The 19,962-nt window shown below is 36.3% G+C and overlaps 1 protein-coding gene across 4 annotated transcripts in view; it reads right to left on the reverse strand.

Annotated features, from left to right (window-relative positions):
* The window catches only part of LOC100372492 (dystrobrevin beta), a 155,159-nt gene that overhangs the window by 4,399 nt on the left and 130,798 nt on the right, over nt 1–19,962 (reverse strand). For 3 of the 4 annotated variants that reach the window (XM_085492824.1, XM_085492823.1, XM_085492822.1), the window contains 2 exons: nt 19,023–19,179; nt 17,757–17,934 (listed from right to left, as the gene is read on the reverse strand). In XM_085492824.1, the coding sequence (XP_085348950.1) occupies nt 17,757–17,934; nt 19,023–19,179 (335 nt within the window). The remainder of the gene's footprint in view (nt 1–17,756; nt 17,935–19,022; nt 19,180–19,962) is intronic. The other variant, XM_085492825.1, reaches the window with a different exon arrangement.

Below are 19,962 nucleotides of genomic sequence, written 5' to 3' on the forward strand. Positions count from 1 at the left end.
TTGCCCTCCATCCACACTGACTCCAGCTTAACTATTATTCCATTGCCCTCCATCCATACTGACTCCAGCTTGACTATTATTCCATTGCCCTCCATCCACACTGACTCCAGCTTGACTATTATTATACCCCCAACTCTGATTCCAGCTTGGCTGCTATTCCATTGCCCTTCCACCCCACACCCAGCTTGCCTTTTTTTATTGCCTTTCCAATCCACACTGACTCCAGCTTAACTATTATTCCATTGCCCTCCATCCACACTGACTCCAGCTTGACTATTATTCCATTGCCCTCCATCCACACTGACTCCAGCTTGACTATTATTCCACTGCCCTCCATCCACACTGACTCCAGCTTGACTATTATTCCATTGCCCTCCATCCACACTGACTCCAGCTTGACTATTATTCCATTGCCCTCCATCCACACTAACTTCAGCTTGACTATTATTCCATTGCCCTCCATCCACACTGACTTCAGCTTGACTATTATTCCATTGCCCTCCATCCACACTGACTTCAGCTTGACTATTATTCCATTGCCCTCCATCCACACTGACTCCAGCTTGACTATTATTCCATTGCCCTCCATCCACACTGACTCCAGCTTGACTATTATTCCATTGCCCTCCATCCACACTGACTCCAGCTTGACTATTATTCCATTGCCCTCCATCCACACTTACTCCAGCTTGACTATTATTCCATTGCCCTCCATCCACACTGACTCCAGCTTGACTATTATTCCATTGCCCTCCATCCACACTGACTCCAGCTTGACTATTATTCCATTGCCCTCCATCCACACTGACTCCAGCTTGACTATTATTCCATTGCCCTCCATCCACACTGACTCCAGCTTGACTATTATTCCATTGCCCTCCATCCACACTGACTCCAGCTTGACTATTAATCCATTGCCCTCCATCCACACTTACTCCAGCTTGACTATTATTCCATTGCCCTCCATCCACACTGACTCCAGCTTGACTATTATTCCATTGCCCTCCATCCACACTGACTCCAGCTTGACTATTATTCCATTGCCCTCCATCCACACTGACTCCAGCTTGACTATTATTCCACTGCCCTCCATCCACACTGACTCCAGCTTGACTATTATTCCATTGCCCTCCATCCACACTGACTCCAGCTTGACTATTATTCCATTGCCCTCCATCCACACTGACTCCAGCTTGACTATTATTCCATTGCCCTCCATCCACACTGACTCCAGCTTGACTATTATTCCATTGCCTTTCCACCCACACCGTCTCCAGCTTGACTATTATTCCATTGCCCTTCCATCCACACTGACTACAGCTCGACAATAACCAGTTGTCCGAGATTTTGTATCTCACTTTCAATACTGTAAAATGACTAAATTTCACTGGGTTTAAATTTCACTGATTTAGCGTTTCAGGCATATTTAGTGGGTTTTAAATTCACGGTTTTATCATTTGGATAATGTGTTCTATGCTAAATTTTACATATTCACTGGGTTTTAATTTAGCGCATTTTTCAGTCAGCGAAAAAAGCCAAATTAAAACCCAGTGAATAATTAACCCCTTTACAGTATACAAGATGATCATATCAACTTCTAATGAAGTAAATATTCAGACATTTAGATGCACAACAAATCTACGTCCAAAGGCTGTAAGCAGGTCTGCTATGAAAAAATCAACACATCAGTTCCCCATTTATTAAAACCATCTCACATGCTATTGTTTACTCCTTATTTCAAATGCACGAGCAGACTGATTGACACGCAAATTATTAATAATTCAACCAATCAAATACAATATAGCTATGTTCACTGTATGACTGCTGGAAAACTTTGTAGTAGTCAGGCTGGAGTCAGTGTCGTTAGCAGTGGTAATAGGACTTGTTGGTAACACTTTAGCAAATCACTGATAAACCATTAATATATGCTGGTACACATGGATAGGGCACACTTTTTTTTCTGTACCGGTATATAAAACATCACGTATGAATAACAATGATCTACAGAGCTACAAATATAAATTTTCTTTTCATATTCAGTACATTTTTAGTTTCTGTCAGACCAAGTCCGGAAAAAAGACTTGTAGGGTCTGTCCGTGCATGTGTTTGATCGTGCATCATATCTGTGACAAGCCGGGGTCAATTTTGTTCTCTGACAATGACTTGAAAGGATATTGCTCCATTCTTCAGTTACAAAATATATAAACTGACCAGACCAAAATTGAACTGCACCAAGATCATATGTGGATTGTTCATGTTGTTCACTATCACTGTGGGCAATGTACAAATCAACACAGGTAACAGTTTATGACAAAATGAAAGTTGAATTTCTTCAAAATCTAAAAAACAGCTGAACGGAAATCAAATTAAAATTTGATGCTCTTCTGTAGGCATATGTGTATGACCTGTAGACATGAGTTCATGGTTAATGTTTATTGATAAATAATGAATATATATTTATCCCTGAAACCTTTGGCTTTATTAAAATTAGAATGGACGACTTCTTGCTGAATTCAGCAATCCTGAAATGATGAACAATAATATAGACACAGACATCACATTGGGACAAAGATAGCAAGGAAAATTGTTTCCATACACTTTATACACCATACTGTTACATGATACAGTACAGCATACACTGTATACACCATACTGTTACATGATACAGTACAGCATATACTGTATACACCATACTGTTACATGATACCGTACAGCATACACTGTATACACCATACTATCACATGATACAGTACAGCATATACTGTATACACCATACTGTTACATGATACAGTACAGCATACACTGTATACACTATACTGTCACATGATACAGTACAGCATATACTGTATACTGTACACACCATACTATCACATGATACAGTACAGCATACACTGTACACACCATACTGTCACATGATACAGTACAGCATACACTGTATACACTATATTGTCACATGATACAGTACAGCATACACTGTATACACTATATTGTCACATGATACAGTACAGCATACACTGTACACACCATACTGTCACATGATACAGTACAGCATATACTGTATACATCATACTACCACATGATACAGTACAGCATATACTGTATACACCATACTACCACATGATACAGTACAGCATACACTGTATACACCATACTGTTACATGATACAGTACAGCATACACTGTATACACTATACTGTCACATGATACAGTACAGCATATACTGTACACACCATACTGTCACATGATACAGTACAGCATATACTGTATACACCATACTGTTACATGATACCGTACAGCATACACTGTATACACCATACTATCACATGATACAGTACAGCATATACTGTATACACCATACTGTTACATGATACAGTACAGAATACACTGTATACACTATACTGTCACATGATACAGTACAGCATATACTGTACACACCATACTATCACATGATACAGTACAGCATACACTGTACACACCATACTGTCACATGATACAGTACAGCATACACTGTATACACTATATTGTCACATGATACAGTACAGCATACACTGTATACACTATATTGTCACATGATACAGTACAGCATACACTGTACACACCATACTGTCACATGATACAGTACAGCATATACTGTATACATCATACTACCACATGATACAGTACAGCATATACTGTATACATCATACTACCACATGATACAGTACAGCATACACTGTATACACTATACTGTTACATGATACAGTACAGCATACACTGTATACACTGTATACACTATACTGTCACATGATACAGTACAGCATATACTGTACACACCATACTGTCACATGATACAGTACAGCATATACTGTATACGCCATACTGTTACATGATACAGTACAGCATACACTGTACACACCATACTGTTACATGATACAGTACAGCATATACTGTATACACCATATTGTTACATGATACAGTACAGCATACACTGTACACACCATATTGTTACATGATACAGTACAGCATACACTGTACACACCATACTGTTACATGATACAGTACAGCATACACTGTACACACCATACTGTTACATGATACATTACAGAATACACTGTATACACCATACTGTCACATGATACAGTACAGCATACACTGTATACACCATACTGTTACATGACACAGTACAGCATACACTGTATACACCATACTGTTACATGATACAGTACAGAATACAATGTATACACTATATTGTCAGTACAGCATACACTGTACACACCATATTGTCACATGATACCGTACAGCATATACTGTATACACCATATTGTCACATGATACAGTACAGCATACACTGTATACACCATACTGTTACATGATACAGTACAGCATACACTGTATACACCATATTGTTACATGATACCGTAGAGCATACACTGTATACACTATACTATCACATGATACAGTACAGCATACACTGTATACACCATATTGTCACATGATACAGTACAGCATATACTGTATACACCATATTGTTACATGATACCGTAGAGCATACACTGTATACACCATATTGTCACATGATACAGTACAGCATACACTGTATACACCATACTGTCACATGATACAGTACAGCATACACTGTATACACCATACTGTTACATGATACAGTACAGCATACACTGTATACACTATATTGTTAATGATACAGTACAGCATACACTGTATACACCATACTGTTACATGATACACTGCATACACCATACTGTCACATGATACAGTACAGCATACACTATATACACCATACTGTCACATGATACAGTACAGCATACACTGTATACACTATATTGTCACATGATACAGTACAGCATACACTGTATACACCATACTGTCACATGATACAGTACAGCATACACTGTACACACCATACTGTCACATGATACAGTACAGCATATACTGTATACACCATACTGTTACATGATACAGTACAGCATATACTGTATACACCATATTGTTACATGATACAGTACAGCATACACTGTACACACTATATTGATACATGATACAGTACAGCATACACTGTACACACCATACTGTTACATGATACAGTACAGAATACACTGTATACACCATACTGTCACATGATACAGTACAGCATACACTGTATACACCATACTGTTACATGACACAGTACAGCATACACTGTATACACCATACTGTTACATGATACAGTACAGAATACACTGTATACACTATATTGTCAGTACAGCATACACTGTATACACCATATTGTCACATGATACCGTACAGCATATACTGTATACACCATATTGTCACATGATACAGTACAGCATACACTGTATACACCATACTGTTACATGATACAGTACAGCATACACTGTATACACCATATTGTTACATGATACTGTAGAGCATACACTGTATACACTATACTATCACATGATACAGTACAGCATACACTGTATACACCATATTGTCACATGATACAGTACAGCATATACTGTATACACCATATTGTTACATGATACCGTAGAGCATACACTGTATACACCATATTGTCACATGATACAGTACAGCATACACTGTATACACCATACTGTCACATGATACAGTACAGCATACACTGTATACACCATATTGTCACATGATACAGTACAGCATACACTGTACACACCATACTATCACATGATACAGTACAGCATACACTGTATACACCATATTGTCACATGATACAGTACAGCATACACTGTATACACCATATTGTTACATGATACAGTACAGCATACACTGTATACACCATACTGTTACATGATACACTGCATACACCATACTGTCACATGATACAGTACAGCATACACTATATACACCATATTGTTACATGATACAGTACAGCATACACTGTATACACCATATTGTCACATGATACAGTACAGCATACACTGTATACACCATATTGTCACATGATACAGTACAGAATACACTGTATACACCATACTGTCACATGATACAGTACAGCATACACTGTATACACAATACTGTTACATGATACAGTACAGCATACACTGTATACACCATACTGTTACATGACACAATACAGTAGAGCATACACTGTAAATATTATACTGTTATGCGATACAGTATGGCACACACTGTATATACCATACTGTTACATGATACAGTATAGCATACACTGTATATACCATACTGTTACATGACACAATACTGTATAGAATACACACTGTAAATACTATACTGTTACGCGATACAGTATAGCACACACTGTATATACCATACTGTTAGGCGATACAGTATAGCATACACTGTATATACCATACTGTTACATGATACAGTACAGCATACACTGTATACACCATACTGTTAGGCGATACAGTACAGCATACACTGTATATACCATACTGTTACATGATACAGTACAGCGTACACTGTATATACAATACTGTTACATGATACAGTACAGCGTACACTGTATATACCATACTGTTACATGATACAGTACAGCATACACTGTATATACCATACTGTTACATGATACAGTACAGCATACACTGTATATACTATACTGTTACACAAAACAGTACAGCATACACTGTATATACCATACTGTTAGGCGATACAGTACAGCATACACTGTATATACCATACTGTTACATGATACAGTACAGCGTACACTGTATACATCATACTACCACATGATACAGTACAGCATACACTATATACCATACTGTTACATGATACAGTACAGAATACACTGTATACACTATACTGTTACACAAAACAGTACAGCATACACTATATACCATAATGTTACATGATACAGTACAGCATACACTGTATATACCACACTGTTACATGATACAGTACAGAATACACTGTATATACCATACTGTTACATGATACAGTACAGCATACACTGTATATACCATACTGTTACATGATACAGTACTGTATACACCATACTGTTATACAATACAGTATAGCATACACTGTAAATACTATACTGTTACACAAAACAGCACAGCATACACTATATACCATACTGTTAAGCGATACAGTACAGCATACACTGTATATACTATACTGTTACACAAAACAGTACAGCATACATTATATACCATACTGTTACAGGATACAGTACAGAATACACTGTATACACTACACTGTTACATGATACAGTACAGCATACACTGTATATACCACACTGTTACATGATACAGTACAGAATACACTGTATATACCATACTGTTACATGATACAGTACTGTATACACCATACTGTTATACAATACAGTATAGCATACACTGTAAATACTATACTGTTACACAAAACAGTACAGAATACACTATATACCATACTGTTAAGCGATACAGTACAGCATACACTATATACTATACTCTTGCACAAAACAGTACAGCATACACTATATACCATACTCTTGCACAAAACAGTACAGCATACACTATATACCATACTCTTGCACAAAATAGTACAGCATACACTATATACCATACTGTTAAGCGATACAGTACAGCATACACTATATACCATACTGTTACATGATACAGTACAGAATACACTATATACCATACTGTTACATGATACAGTACAGAATACACTGTATACACTACACTGTTACATGATACAGTACAGCATACACTGTATACACTACACTGTTACATGATACAGTACTGTATACAATACAGTATAGCATACACTGTAAATACTGTACTGTTACACAAAACAGTACAGCATACACTATATACCATACTGTTAAGCGATACAGTACAGCATACACTGTATATACTATACTGTTACACAAAACAGTACAGCATACACTATATACCATACTGTTACATGATACAGTACAGAATACACTGTATACACTACACTGTTACATGATACAGTACAGCATACACTGTATATACCATACTGTTACATGATACAGTACAGCATACACTGTATACACTACACTGTTACATGATACAGTACTGTATACAATACAGTATAGCATACACTGTAAATATTGTAGTTACACAAAACAGTACAGCATACACTATATACCATACTGTTAAGCGATACAGTACAGCATACACTGTATATACTATACTGTTACACAAAACAGTACAGCATACACTATATACCATACTGTTACATGATACAGTACAGAATACACTGTATACACTACACTGTTACATGATACAGTACAGCATACACTGTATATACCATACTGTTACATGATACAGTACAGCATACACTGTATATACCACACTGTTACATGATACAGTACAGAATACACTGTATATACCATACTGTTACATGATACAGTACAGCATACACTGTATATACCATACTGTTACATGATACAGTACTGTATACACCATACTGTTATACAATACAGTATAGCATACACTGTAAATACTATACTGTTACACAAAACAGCACAGCATACACTATATACCATACTGTTAAGCGATACAGTACAGCATACACTGTATATACTATACTGTTACACAAAACAGTACAGCATACATTATATACCATACTGTTACAGGATACAGTACAGAATACACTGTATACACTACACTGTTACATGATACAGTACAGCATACACTGTATATACCACACTGTTACATGATACAGTACAGAATACACTGTATATACCATACTGTTACATGATACAGTACTGTATACACCATATTGTTATACAATACAGTATAGCATACACTGTAAATACTATACTGTTACATGATACAGTACAGTGTACACTGTATACATCATACTACCACATGATACAGTACAGCATACACTATATACCATACTGTTACATGATACAGTACAGAATACACTGTATACACTATACTGTTACACAAAACAGTACAGCATACACTATATACCATACTGTTACATGATACAGTACAGCATACCACACTGTTACATGATACAGTACAGCATACACTGTACATACCATACTGTTAGGCGATACAGTACAGCATACACTGTATATACCATACTGTTACATGATACAGTACAGCGTACACTGTATACATCATACTACCACATGATACAGTACAGCATACACTATATACCATACTGTTACATGATACAGTACAGAATACACTGTATACACTATACTGTTACACAAAACAGTACAGCATACACTATATACCATACTGTTACATGATACAGTACAGCATACACTGTATATACCACACTGTTACATGATACAGTACAGAATACACTGTATATACCATACTGTTACATGATACAGTACAGCATACACTGTATATACCATACTGTTACATGATACAGTACTGTATACACCATACTGTTATACAATACAGTATAGCATACACTGTAAATACTATACTGTTACACAAAACAGCACAGCATACACTATATACCATACTGTTAAGCGATACAGTACAGCATACACTGTATATACTATACTGTTACACAAAACAGTACAGCATACATTATATACCATACTGTTACAGGATACAGTACAGAATACACTGTATACACTACACTGTTACATGATACAGTACAGCATACACTGTATATACCACACTGTTACATGATACAGTACAGAATACACTGTATATACCATACTGTTACATGATACAGTACTGTATACACCATACTGTTATACAATACAGTATAGCATACACTGTAAATACTATACTGTTACACAAAACAGTACAGCATACACTATATACCATACTGTTAAGCGATACAGTACAGCATACACTATATACATTATGTACTATACTCTTGCACAAAACAGTACAGCATACACTATATACCATACTCTTGCACAAAACAGTACAGCATACACTATATACCATACTCTTGCACAAAATAGTACAGCATACACTATATACCATACTGTTAAGCGATACAGTACAGCATACACTATATACCATACTGTTACACAAAACAGTACAGCATACACTATATACCATACTGTTACATGATACAGTACAGAATACACTGTATACACTACACTGTTACATGATACAGTACAGCATACACTGTATACACTACACTGTTACATGATACAGTACTGTATACAATACAGTATAGCATACACTGTAAATACTGTACTGTTACACAAAACAGTACAGCATACACTATATACCATACTGTTAAGCGATACAGTACAGCATACACTGTATATACTATACTGTTACACAAAACAGTACAGCATACACTATATACCATACTGTTACATGATACAGTACAGAATACACTGTATACACTACACTGTTACATGATACAGTACAGCATACACTGTATATACCATACTGTTACATGATACAGTACAGCATACACTGTATACACTACACTGTTACATGATACAGTACTGTATACAATACAGTATAGCATACACTGTAAATATTGTACTGTTACACAAAACAGTACAGCATACACTATATACCATACTGTTAAGCGATACAGTACAGCATACACTGTATATACTATACTGTTACACAAAACAGTACAGCATACACTATATACCATACTGTTACATGATACAGTACAGAATACACTGTATACACTACACTGTTACATGATACAGTACAGCATACACTGTATATACCATACTGTTACATGATACAGTACAGCATACACTGTATATACCACACTGTTACATGATACAGTACAGAATACACTGTATATACCATACTGTTACATGATACAGTACAGCATACACTGTATATACCATACTGTTACATGATACAGTACTGTATACACCATACTGTTATACAATACAGTATAGCATACACTGTAAATACTATACTGTTACACAAAACAGCACAGCATACACTATATACCATACTGTTAAGCGATACAGTACAGCATACACTGTATATACTATACTGTTACACAAAACAGTACAGCATACATTATATACCATACTGTTACAGGATACAGTACAGAATACACTGTATACACTACACTGTTACATGATACAGTACAGCATACACTGTATATACCACACTGTTACATGATACAGTACAGAATACACTGTATATACCATACTGTTACATGATACAGTACTGTATACACCATACTGTTATACAATACAGTATAGCATACACTGTAAATACTATACTGTTACACAAAACAGTACAGCATACACTATATACAATACTGTTAAGCGATACAGTACAGCATACACTATATACTATACTCTTGCACAAAACAGTACAGCATACACTATATACCATACTCTTGCACAAAACAGTACAGCATACACTATATACCATACTCTTGCACAAAATAGTACAGCATACACTATATACCATACTGTTAAGCGATACAGTACAGCATACACTATATACCATACTGTTACATGATACAGTACAGAATACACTGTATACACTACACTGTTACATGATACAGTACAGCATACACTGTATACACTACACTGTTACATGATACAGTACTGTATACAATACAGTATAGCATACACTGTATACCATACTGTTAAGCGATACAGTACAGCATACACTGTATATACTATACTGTTACACAAAACAGTACAGCATACACTATATACCATACTGTTACATGATACAGTACAAAATACACTGTATACACTACACTGTTACATGATACAGTACAGCATACACTGTATATACCATACTGTTACATGATACAGTACAGCATACACTGTATACACCATACTGTTATACAATACAGTATAGCATACACTGTAAATACTATACTGTTACACAAAACAGTACAGCATACACTGTATATACCATACTGTTAGGCGATACAGTACTGTATACACCATACTGTTATACAATACAGTATAGCATACACTGTAAATACTATACTGTTACACAAAACAGTACATCATACACTGTATATACCATACTGTTACATGATACAGTACATCATATACTGTACACACCATACTATCACATGATACAGTACAGCATACACTGTATATACCATACTGTCACAAGATACAGTACAGCATACACTGCATACACCATACTGTCACAAGATACAGTACAGCATACACTGTATACACCATACTGTCACAAGATACAGTACAGCATACACTGTATACACCATACTGTCACAAGATACAGTACAGCATACACAGTATATGCCATAGAGATACAATACAATACAATTTTATTTCACCAGATAAATTACATTACAAAGTACAAAACGAAGATAGAGATATACATAACTATCTGGCGAGGACAAGAGAGGTAGTTCTAGTAGAACTAATCTAGTCTCTAGCCCTTGCATATTCACTGATAGCAGAAAAAAACTGATAAGGACAGTGAAATCATAAATCATATTAATATATAAGATTCAGTTCAGCATATACTGTAAATAGTATATCAACTCGGCAACAATTTGTACATATTTATTTTATACCACAACAGAACAACCAAAACACACATTATATTACACCTAACAATAGCACATACATCATACATCTCATACACCTTAACTTGCCTAATCTAGCATCACATCACAAACACTGCACTCAACAATAAAACTGGGATATTTCATTTTAATATTTATCTGAGAGACCTCCTACAAGAGACAATGGGCTGATGACTTGGGTGATGACAGTTGCTCTCACTGGGCATATTAGAAAGTGCTTTGGGTTGAAGGTGATCAGCATAAGCAGGAGGTAAATGAAGCGGTTTCCATGACAATAATTAGTTGTGTTTCAAAAAGATTTTAGCAAGTACAGAGAAATAAAAAAAAGTTAGTATTAATGCAGTTATTTCTAAGATACCATGGTTACTGAGAAGAGAACGATGAAACATTAAAATGAATTTTACTTGATACAATATATGTGCTCATCCTTTCAGTGCATTTAAGTACAAGTGATGAACTCCAAATCGCAAAGATGGATTTTAGTATAACATATATGTATGTGAGTGAAAAACATGTTTTCCAATGCCAACATTAATGATGTCAACCCATTTGATTGTCATGTTTGAACCCTACAGACTAAGAGCTTTTTGTTTGTCATAATTTTAGACAAAAAAATAGTTTTTCACAAAAATGAAAATAATAGTATAATTTTAATAACAGTTTCACCAAAAAAACATTCATCTGAGCCACTTTTGGAAAAACAAACTGACCAGAAACTGCTATTTTCGATATGTCGATATGACAGTGTGTTTTTGTTCAAAATGCCAAATGAGTTTTCCACTATGCCTGGCTGACTGACTCACTGTCTGGCTGGCTGGCGGTACACATTGAAACTGATTTCACAACTAGTTCTGTAACAATGGCTGACTGGTCACTTGAATCTGACATAAGAGAGACCAGGGTATGTGTATTGGTTCACACTAACTGGTCTCTTTAATTCGACATGTGTAGGACCAGGGTGTGTGTATTGGCTGACGTGAACTGGTCTCTTTAATCTGACATGTGCAGGACCAGGGTGTGTGTATTGGCTGACGTGAACTGGTCTCTTTAATCTGACATGTGCAGGACCAGGGTGCGTGTATTGGCTGACGTGAACTGGTCTCTTTAATCTGACCAACTGGTCTTTTTAATCTAACATGCGAGAGACCAGGGTATGTGTATTGGCTGACATGAACTGGTCCCTTTAATCTGACATTTGCAGAGCCAGGGTGTGTGTATTGGTTCACACTAACTGGTTTCTTTAATCTGACATGTGCAGGACCAGGGTGTGTGTATTAGCTGATGTGAACTGGTCTCTTTAATCTGACATGTGCAGGACCAGGGTGCGTGTATTGGCTGACGTGAACTGGTCTCTTTAATCTGACCAACTGGTCTTTTTAATCTAACATGCGAGAGACCAGGGTATGTGTATTGGCTGACATGAACTGGTCCCTTTAATCTGACATTTGCAGAGCCAGGGTGTGTGTATTGGTTCACACTAACTGGTTTCTTTAATCTGACATGTGCAGGACCAGGGTGTGTGTATTAGCTGATGTGAACTGGTCTCTTTAATCCAACATGCGCAGGACCAGGGTGTGTGTATTGATTTACACCAACTGGTCTCTTTAATCTGACATGTGCAGCACCAGGGTGTGTTTATTGGCTGACGTGAACTGGTTTCTTTAATTTGACATGTGCAGGACCAGGGTGTGTGTATTGGCTGACGTGAACTGGTCTCTTTAATCTGACCAACTGGTGTTTTTAATCTGACATGCGAGAGACCAGGGTATGTGTATTGGTTGACATCAACTGGTCCTTTTAATCTGACATTTGCAGAGCCAGGGTGTGTGTATTGTTTCACACTAACTGGTCTCTTTAATCTGACATGTGCAGGACCAGGGTGTGTGTATTAGCTGATGTGAACTGGTCTCTTTAATCCAACATGTACAGGACCAGAGTGTGTGTAATGATTTACACCAACTGGTCTCTTTAATCTGACATGTGCAGCACACCAGGGTGTGTGTATTAGCTGATGTGAACTGGTCTCTTTAATCCAACATGTGCAGGACCAGGGTGTGTGTATTGGTTTACACCAACTGGTCTCTTTAATCCAACATGTGCAGGACCAGGGTGTGTGTATTGGCTGACGTGAACTTGTCTCTTTAATCTGACATGTGCAGGACCAGGGTGTGTGTATTGGCTGACGTGAACTGGTCTCTTTAATCTGATCAACTGGTCTTTTTAATCTGACATGCGAGAGACCAGGGTGTGTGTATTGGCTGACGTGAACTGGCCTCTTTAATCTGACATGTGCAGGACCAGGGTGTGCATATTGGCTGACGTGAACTGGTTTCTTTAATCTGGCCAACTGGTCTTTTTAATCTGACATGCGAGAGACCAGGGTATGGGTATTGGCTGACATCAACTGGTCCCTTTAATCTGACATTTGCAGAGCCAGGGTGTGTGTTTTGCCATACGCCTATTGTTCCAGGTCTCTTTGATTTGACCTGTGCGAGACATGGCTGTGTGTTTTGTTTACACCAACAGGTCTTTCTGATCTGATATGTGTGAGACCAGGGTACATGTATGTGTTTTGGCTCACATAAACTGGTCTTTTTAATTTGACATGTGCAGAACCAGGGTGTGCAACTGGTCTTGTTGATCTGGATGTGCATTTTTGGTCACACCAACCACACTGTAATCTGACATGCATGTGACCAGGATGTATGTTTTGCTGATGCTATCTTTGGTGTTGCCCACAAACAACAAATGACACTGGACCAAACATTAACACTGTCACATATGGGGAAATAAATTAGTACTATTGCACCAATGTAACAGCCATAAATTATACTCACTATTACAATGATAATGACAAGAAATGAAAACATAATGTACACATGTACTGTGAATAAAAACGCTGGTTTCTTGGTAAAATAATTTTAAATTTTAAACGCGAGATACATGTACACCTGAAAACATGATTGATTATTATATATTTCTTTTATTAAAATTACAGTAAAATTTACACTACATGTACATGGAGTATACAGAAATATCAATTGATAGCTCAAATGAACAGCTTGGAATAAATTGTCACACAATACTGTACTGTTTAGAATAAATTGAATCAAGTGTTTTGCTTACCTTTGCTAGTAAATGGTTGCCACGGTTACTGAGGGAAGTGAATGCGCAAACAATTCTGACAACTTGTTATATAAAATTTATAAGTTTTGCCAATTTTGATATATTAATATGAAAATTTGTATGAAATATTGTAAAAATGGAGTAATTTCAACTTGTCAGAGTTTGTTGCATAGTGATTAGTGAAGAGGTTAATACAGACCACACACATGCATTGCAACAGATGAGCAGAAAACAATAACCTATTGAACTTGAAACTCAAATTTTGTCTTTTTTTACAAACTAAATCCCGCATCAGGAATTTCAGATTTTTCAACAATGAGTAAATTGTCCATTTGGTCCAAAATCAACAAAGAAATTATGGAAAAATACATAAAAATGTGCAAATATCATTTTGACGAGAAAATAGTAATGTTCAAATGGTTAAAATGAAGCAGTTCAAGGAGATCTAGTCATTTTTTATGGAATATAATTCTCAGTAGTGTAAACATGAATGTACATGACTTTGGGACGTTTTCACTATGTTTTGCATATTACATCATGAAAAATAGTAAACAGAGTAGATGTTGTATCAAACAAAATATTCCTGCATTTTGAAAATCCTTTCCAGCAAAAAAAAAATTTACATTTCATAAAAAACGCCAAATGTTTTAATTCTGGAATTCAAAAAATCACATGATCACTACACTTAAAGATACTCATAATTTCGTATAGTAAAAAAAACCAAAAATTCCCTTTAGCTTGACCTTCTTGTGGTATACAACTCAAAAACACTATATCACACATTGAAAGGTTGGTAGGTTGTGATCAAACTGCTAATGACCTTCAAATGTGCAGGCAATTACTGAAAAACTGGAGTTTTACTTGTAGATCTCATGATACTACAGCCTTAATACTTAGCACACATTCAGAAAGGTCAAAGGTACAAGTAATGTTTCTAAGACTAATCATTATTCATGGTTTATGCTGCAAACTAGTTTTGAAAAAAATCTTTTCATTTCAAATTTGTTTGATTCTAGCTTTTGACCTTTGTAAGACTGATTTGAGGGTTTCAGATTTGTCTGCAGTTCTAGCTTTTGACCTTTGTAAGACTGATTTGAGGGTTTCAGATTTGTCTGCAGTTCTAGCTTTTGACCTTTGTAAGACTGATTTGAGGGTCTCAGATTTGTCTGCAGTTCTAGCTTTTGACCTTTGTAAGACTGATTTGAGGGTTTCAGATGTGTCCGCAGTTCTAGCTTTTGACCTTTGTAAGACTGATTTGAGGGTTTCAGATGTGTCCGCAGTTCTAGCTTTTGACCTTTGTAAGACTGATTTGAGGGTTTCAGATGTGTCCGCAGTTCTAGCTTTTGACCTTTGTAAGACTGATTTGAGGGTTTCAGATTTGTCTGCAGTTCTAGCTTTTGACCTTTGTAACACTGATTTGAGGGTTTCAGATGTGTCCGCAGTTCTAGCTTTTGACCTTTGTAAGACTGATTTGAGGGTTTCAGATTTGTCTGCAGTTCTAGCTTTTGACCTTTGTAAGACTGATTTGAGGGTTTCAGATGTGTCCGCAGTTCTAGCTTTTGACCTTTGTAAGACTGATTTGAGGGTTTCAGATTTGTCTGCAGTTCTAGCTTTTGACCTTTGTAAGACTGATTTGAGGGTTTCAGATGTGTCCGCAGTTCTACTTTTTGACCTTTTTAAGACTGATTTGAGGGTTTCAGCATGAACTCCTGATAACAGTTCAACTACAAGTATTACTTACCTTGCTACAAATGAGTAATGAGTCCATAGTTAATGTGACTTGAGTCAATACATAACGAACAGACATACACAATGTTAGAAAACAACTAATTGGATCCAGATTTGAAAATTGCATCACGCAAAAAAAAATCAATTATTCGAAATCTAATGAAAGCTAGGGGTGACCCACCATAATTATATACAGTATGGGTGATTCCATTTCACAAAGAATAAGGAGGAGGGTTTGCTTGAAAGGCAAATATGGTACGAAGTAAGTAAAACTCCTACCTATTTACTCTGGTCTATGAAGATCAATGTTCGCAAGTAAGTACTGGACAGTTCTATTTTACAAAGGACAATGAGCATACACATTTCAGTCAAGTGTTAGTAAACAAAGATTGTTGTTATTTCTAAGATTTGAAAATAAGAAGGCTTACAAGTCCTGTATAAAGAAGATTTTTAAGTTTACTACTAAAATCTTACCTGCGGATCTTTCTCGAACAGTTCGTCATCAGTCTGACGAAAATAATTAGATGCTTCATCATCCGTCCGCATGTAACTTTCGTCGTCAGTACGTATGTACGACTCAGCATCATCAGTTGCTAGGTAACTCTCATCGTCGGTTCGAATATAAGAGTCAGTGTCATCAGTTTGATTGTAGCTATGCAAGGAAGAACGTTCCACAAAACAAGAGCAGTTGTTAATATACAGCATTCATTACTAGTATAAGTCATTCACATGTTTCAAGTCCTAGCATTACACAGCTGTTAAAGCAGACAGACAAACTAGTAGCAGTCACAAGCAAAGTTAAATTTACTCGGCAAACTTCAAGCATTTAGAAAAAATAAACAAAAAACAGTGAGCTAAAATTAAAAAAAAAAGTGACAGAACAATTGACAAAACACAAGATGATACATGTTCCATGACGAATGCCACATGACATATGCACAAAACAGCAGCAATGGCAAATTCTAACCCTAAACTTGCAGCCCATTATATAACTCCCACAATGCAAAGCAATATCAGCCATCAAGTTTAGGGTACAGAATATTTAGCAGCTGAAAGGCAGCAGGAGGAATAGTATATTGATATGGATATCCAGGAGGTCTCCCTTTATTTTAATAGATCCATGTGAAATACACACCTGAGTAGCTTTATAAAGCATCAATATACAACAATATAATATACCCCAAAGTACTACACACCTGCCTGCGTTATATAGGCATTGTTTCATGTAATATAAACTTAATATTTTTACATCCTAATCTATTACACTACTGTTTAATACATCCATTCAACCAACATTAACACCCCAGTACAAGCATTCAGTTTTTCAAGTTGAAATTGACCTTTCAACACGGAAGTATTCAATGTTGATTTTTACACACTTTCACCTGACCATATATGGTCAGCAGCGACCTTTGAACTTGCATATCATTACCATATAAGGCAATTATATACGGAATACAGTTTCTTTGAACATGTACTGTCATGACCTTATATGGTATGTTTAATTAACATATTAAAAGCAACTTGTTCTTCATATGATCATATATAGTGATCTTCAAACTTGGTGATCTGCATACACTGCCATAAAAAAATATCCTTGTCTGTAATTGGCGTACACTTCCATAAAAGGGTATCTTTGTCTGGAATTTGCATACAGTGCCATATAAGGATATCCTTGGTCTGTAATTTGCATACATTGCCATAAAGGGACATCCTTGTTTGTAATTTGCATACACCTACCTGTCAGGATCATCAAGCAACGATCTGCTTGTTTGCTGAGGACCTTGTTTTCGCTTCTCGATCTCAGCCAGGAACTTTTCAGTATCAGAAGGTTTACCTGTCTGCCACTTGCCAAGAGGATCCCTAGTGTCCACATTGCTACCTGAGTCACTGTCCACTGCAAGTCAAATCAATCAATCAAGTCAAATTAAAAAATGTGCAGGGATCAGTGGTAAAAAGGAAGCAATATCATGCAGTTCTCATGGGAAAGCCATTTGTAATTGTAAAGTTTTGAGTTCTCTGGTTGCTTAGTCACAATGTACACAAAGAGGGGTGCATGGGGCCAAATCGATGTTGATTCTCTACCAACTACAGTTTTGTACTGAATGTGTTGATTCCGTATTGCAGAAATATATGTTACATTTCAAAGTTTACAAAATGTTTGTAAAAAAAGGAAACTATTCATACACACTCTGAAGCATATTCGTGCATAGTTTGGTAGGATATCTCATGTATATGTACATACGTCTACTCAACATGTGAAAAACTGATGCACATGAAGTTGATCTGCCCCTTCTTTCTTTCTTTTTTAAAAAGGGTAAACTGCAAACATCAAATCAAGATATTCTGTAGCGATTAAACATTTTAAGAATTTAGCTCATCAAGAGAAAGTAAATATTCTAGAATGGTCATGTGAATTCTATGTAATTATATAAATTCTGTGTCATCACTTATTTTGATTTGATTGACAAGCCTGGAGTGATGTCATCACCAGACATTTCTTGATTATGGATATTTGTCCCACAACTCATACAAGCAAATCAAAAAGCTTTATTTTTATATCCATGACTTCAGTACATCGCCATGGACACAATGCTCACCCGCAACACTTCAAAACATTTTACTAGTTTATTATTCATAGATTTTTCTGATATTATATCTAGTCTACATGATTCAATAT

Source organism: Saccoglossus kowalevskii, chromosome 18, assembly GCF_978046115.1.
Source record: "Saccoglossus kowalevskii chromosome 18, keSacKowa6.1, whole genome shotgun sequence".
NCBI classification, from domain to species: Eukaryota; Metazoa; Hemichordata; class Enteropneusta; family Harrimaniidae; genus Saccoglossus; species Saccoglossus kowalevskii.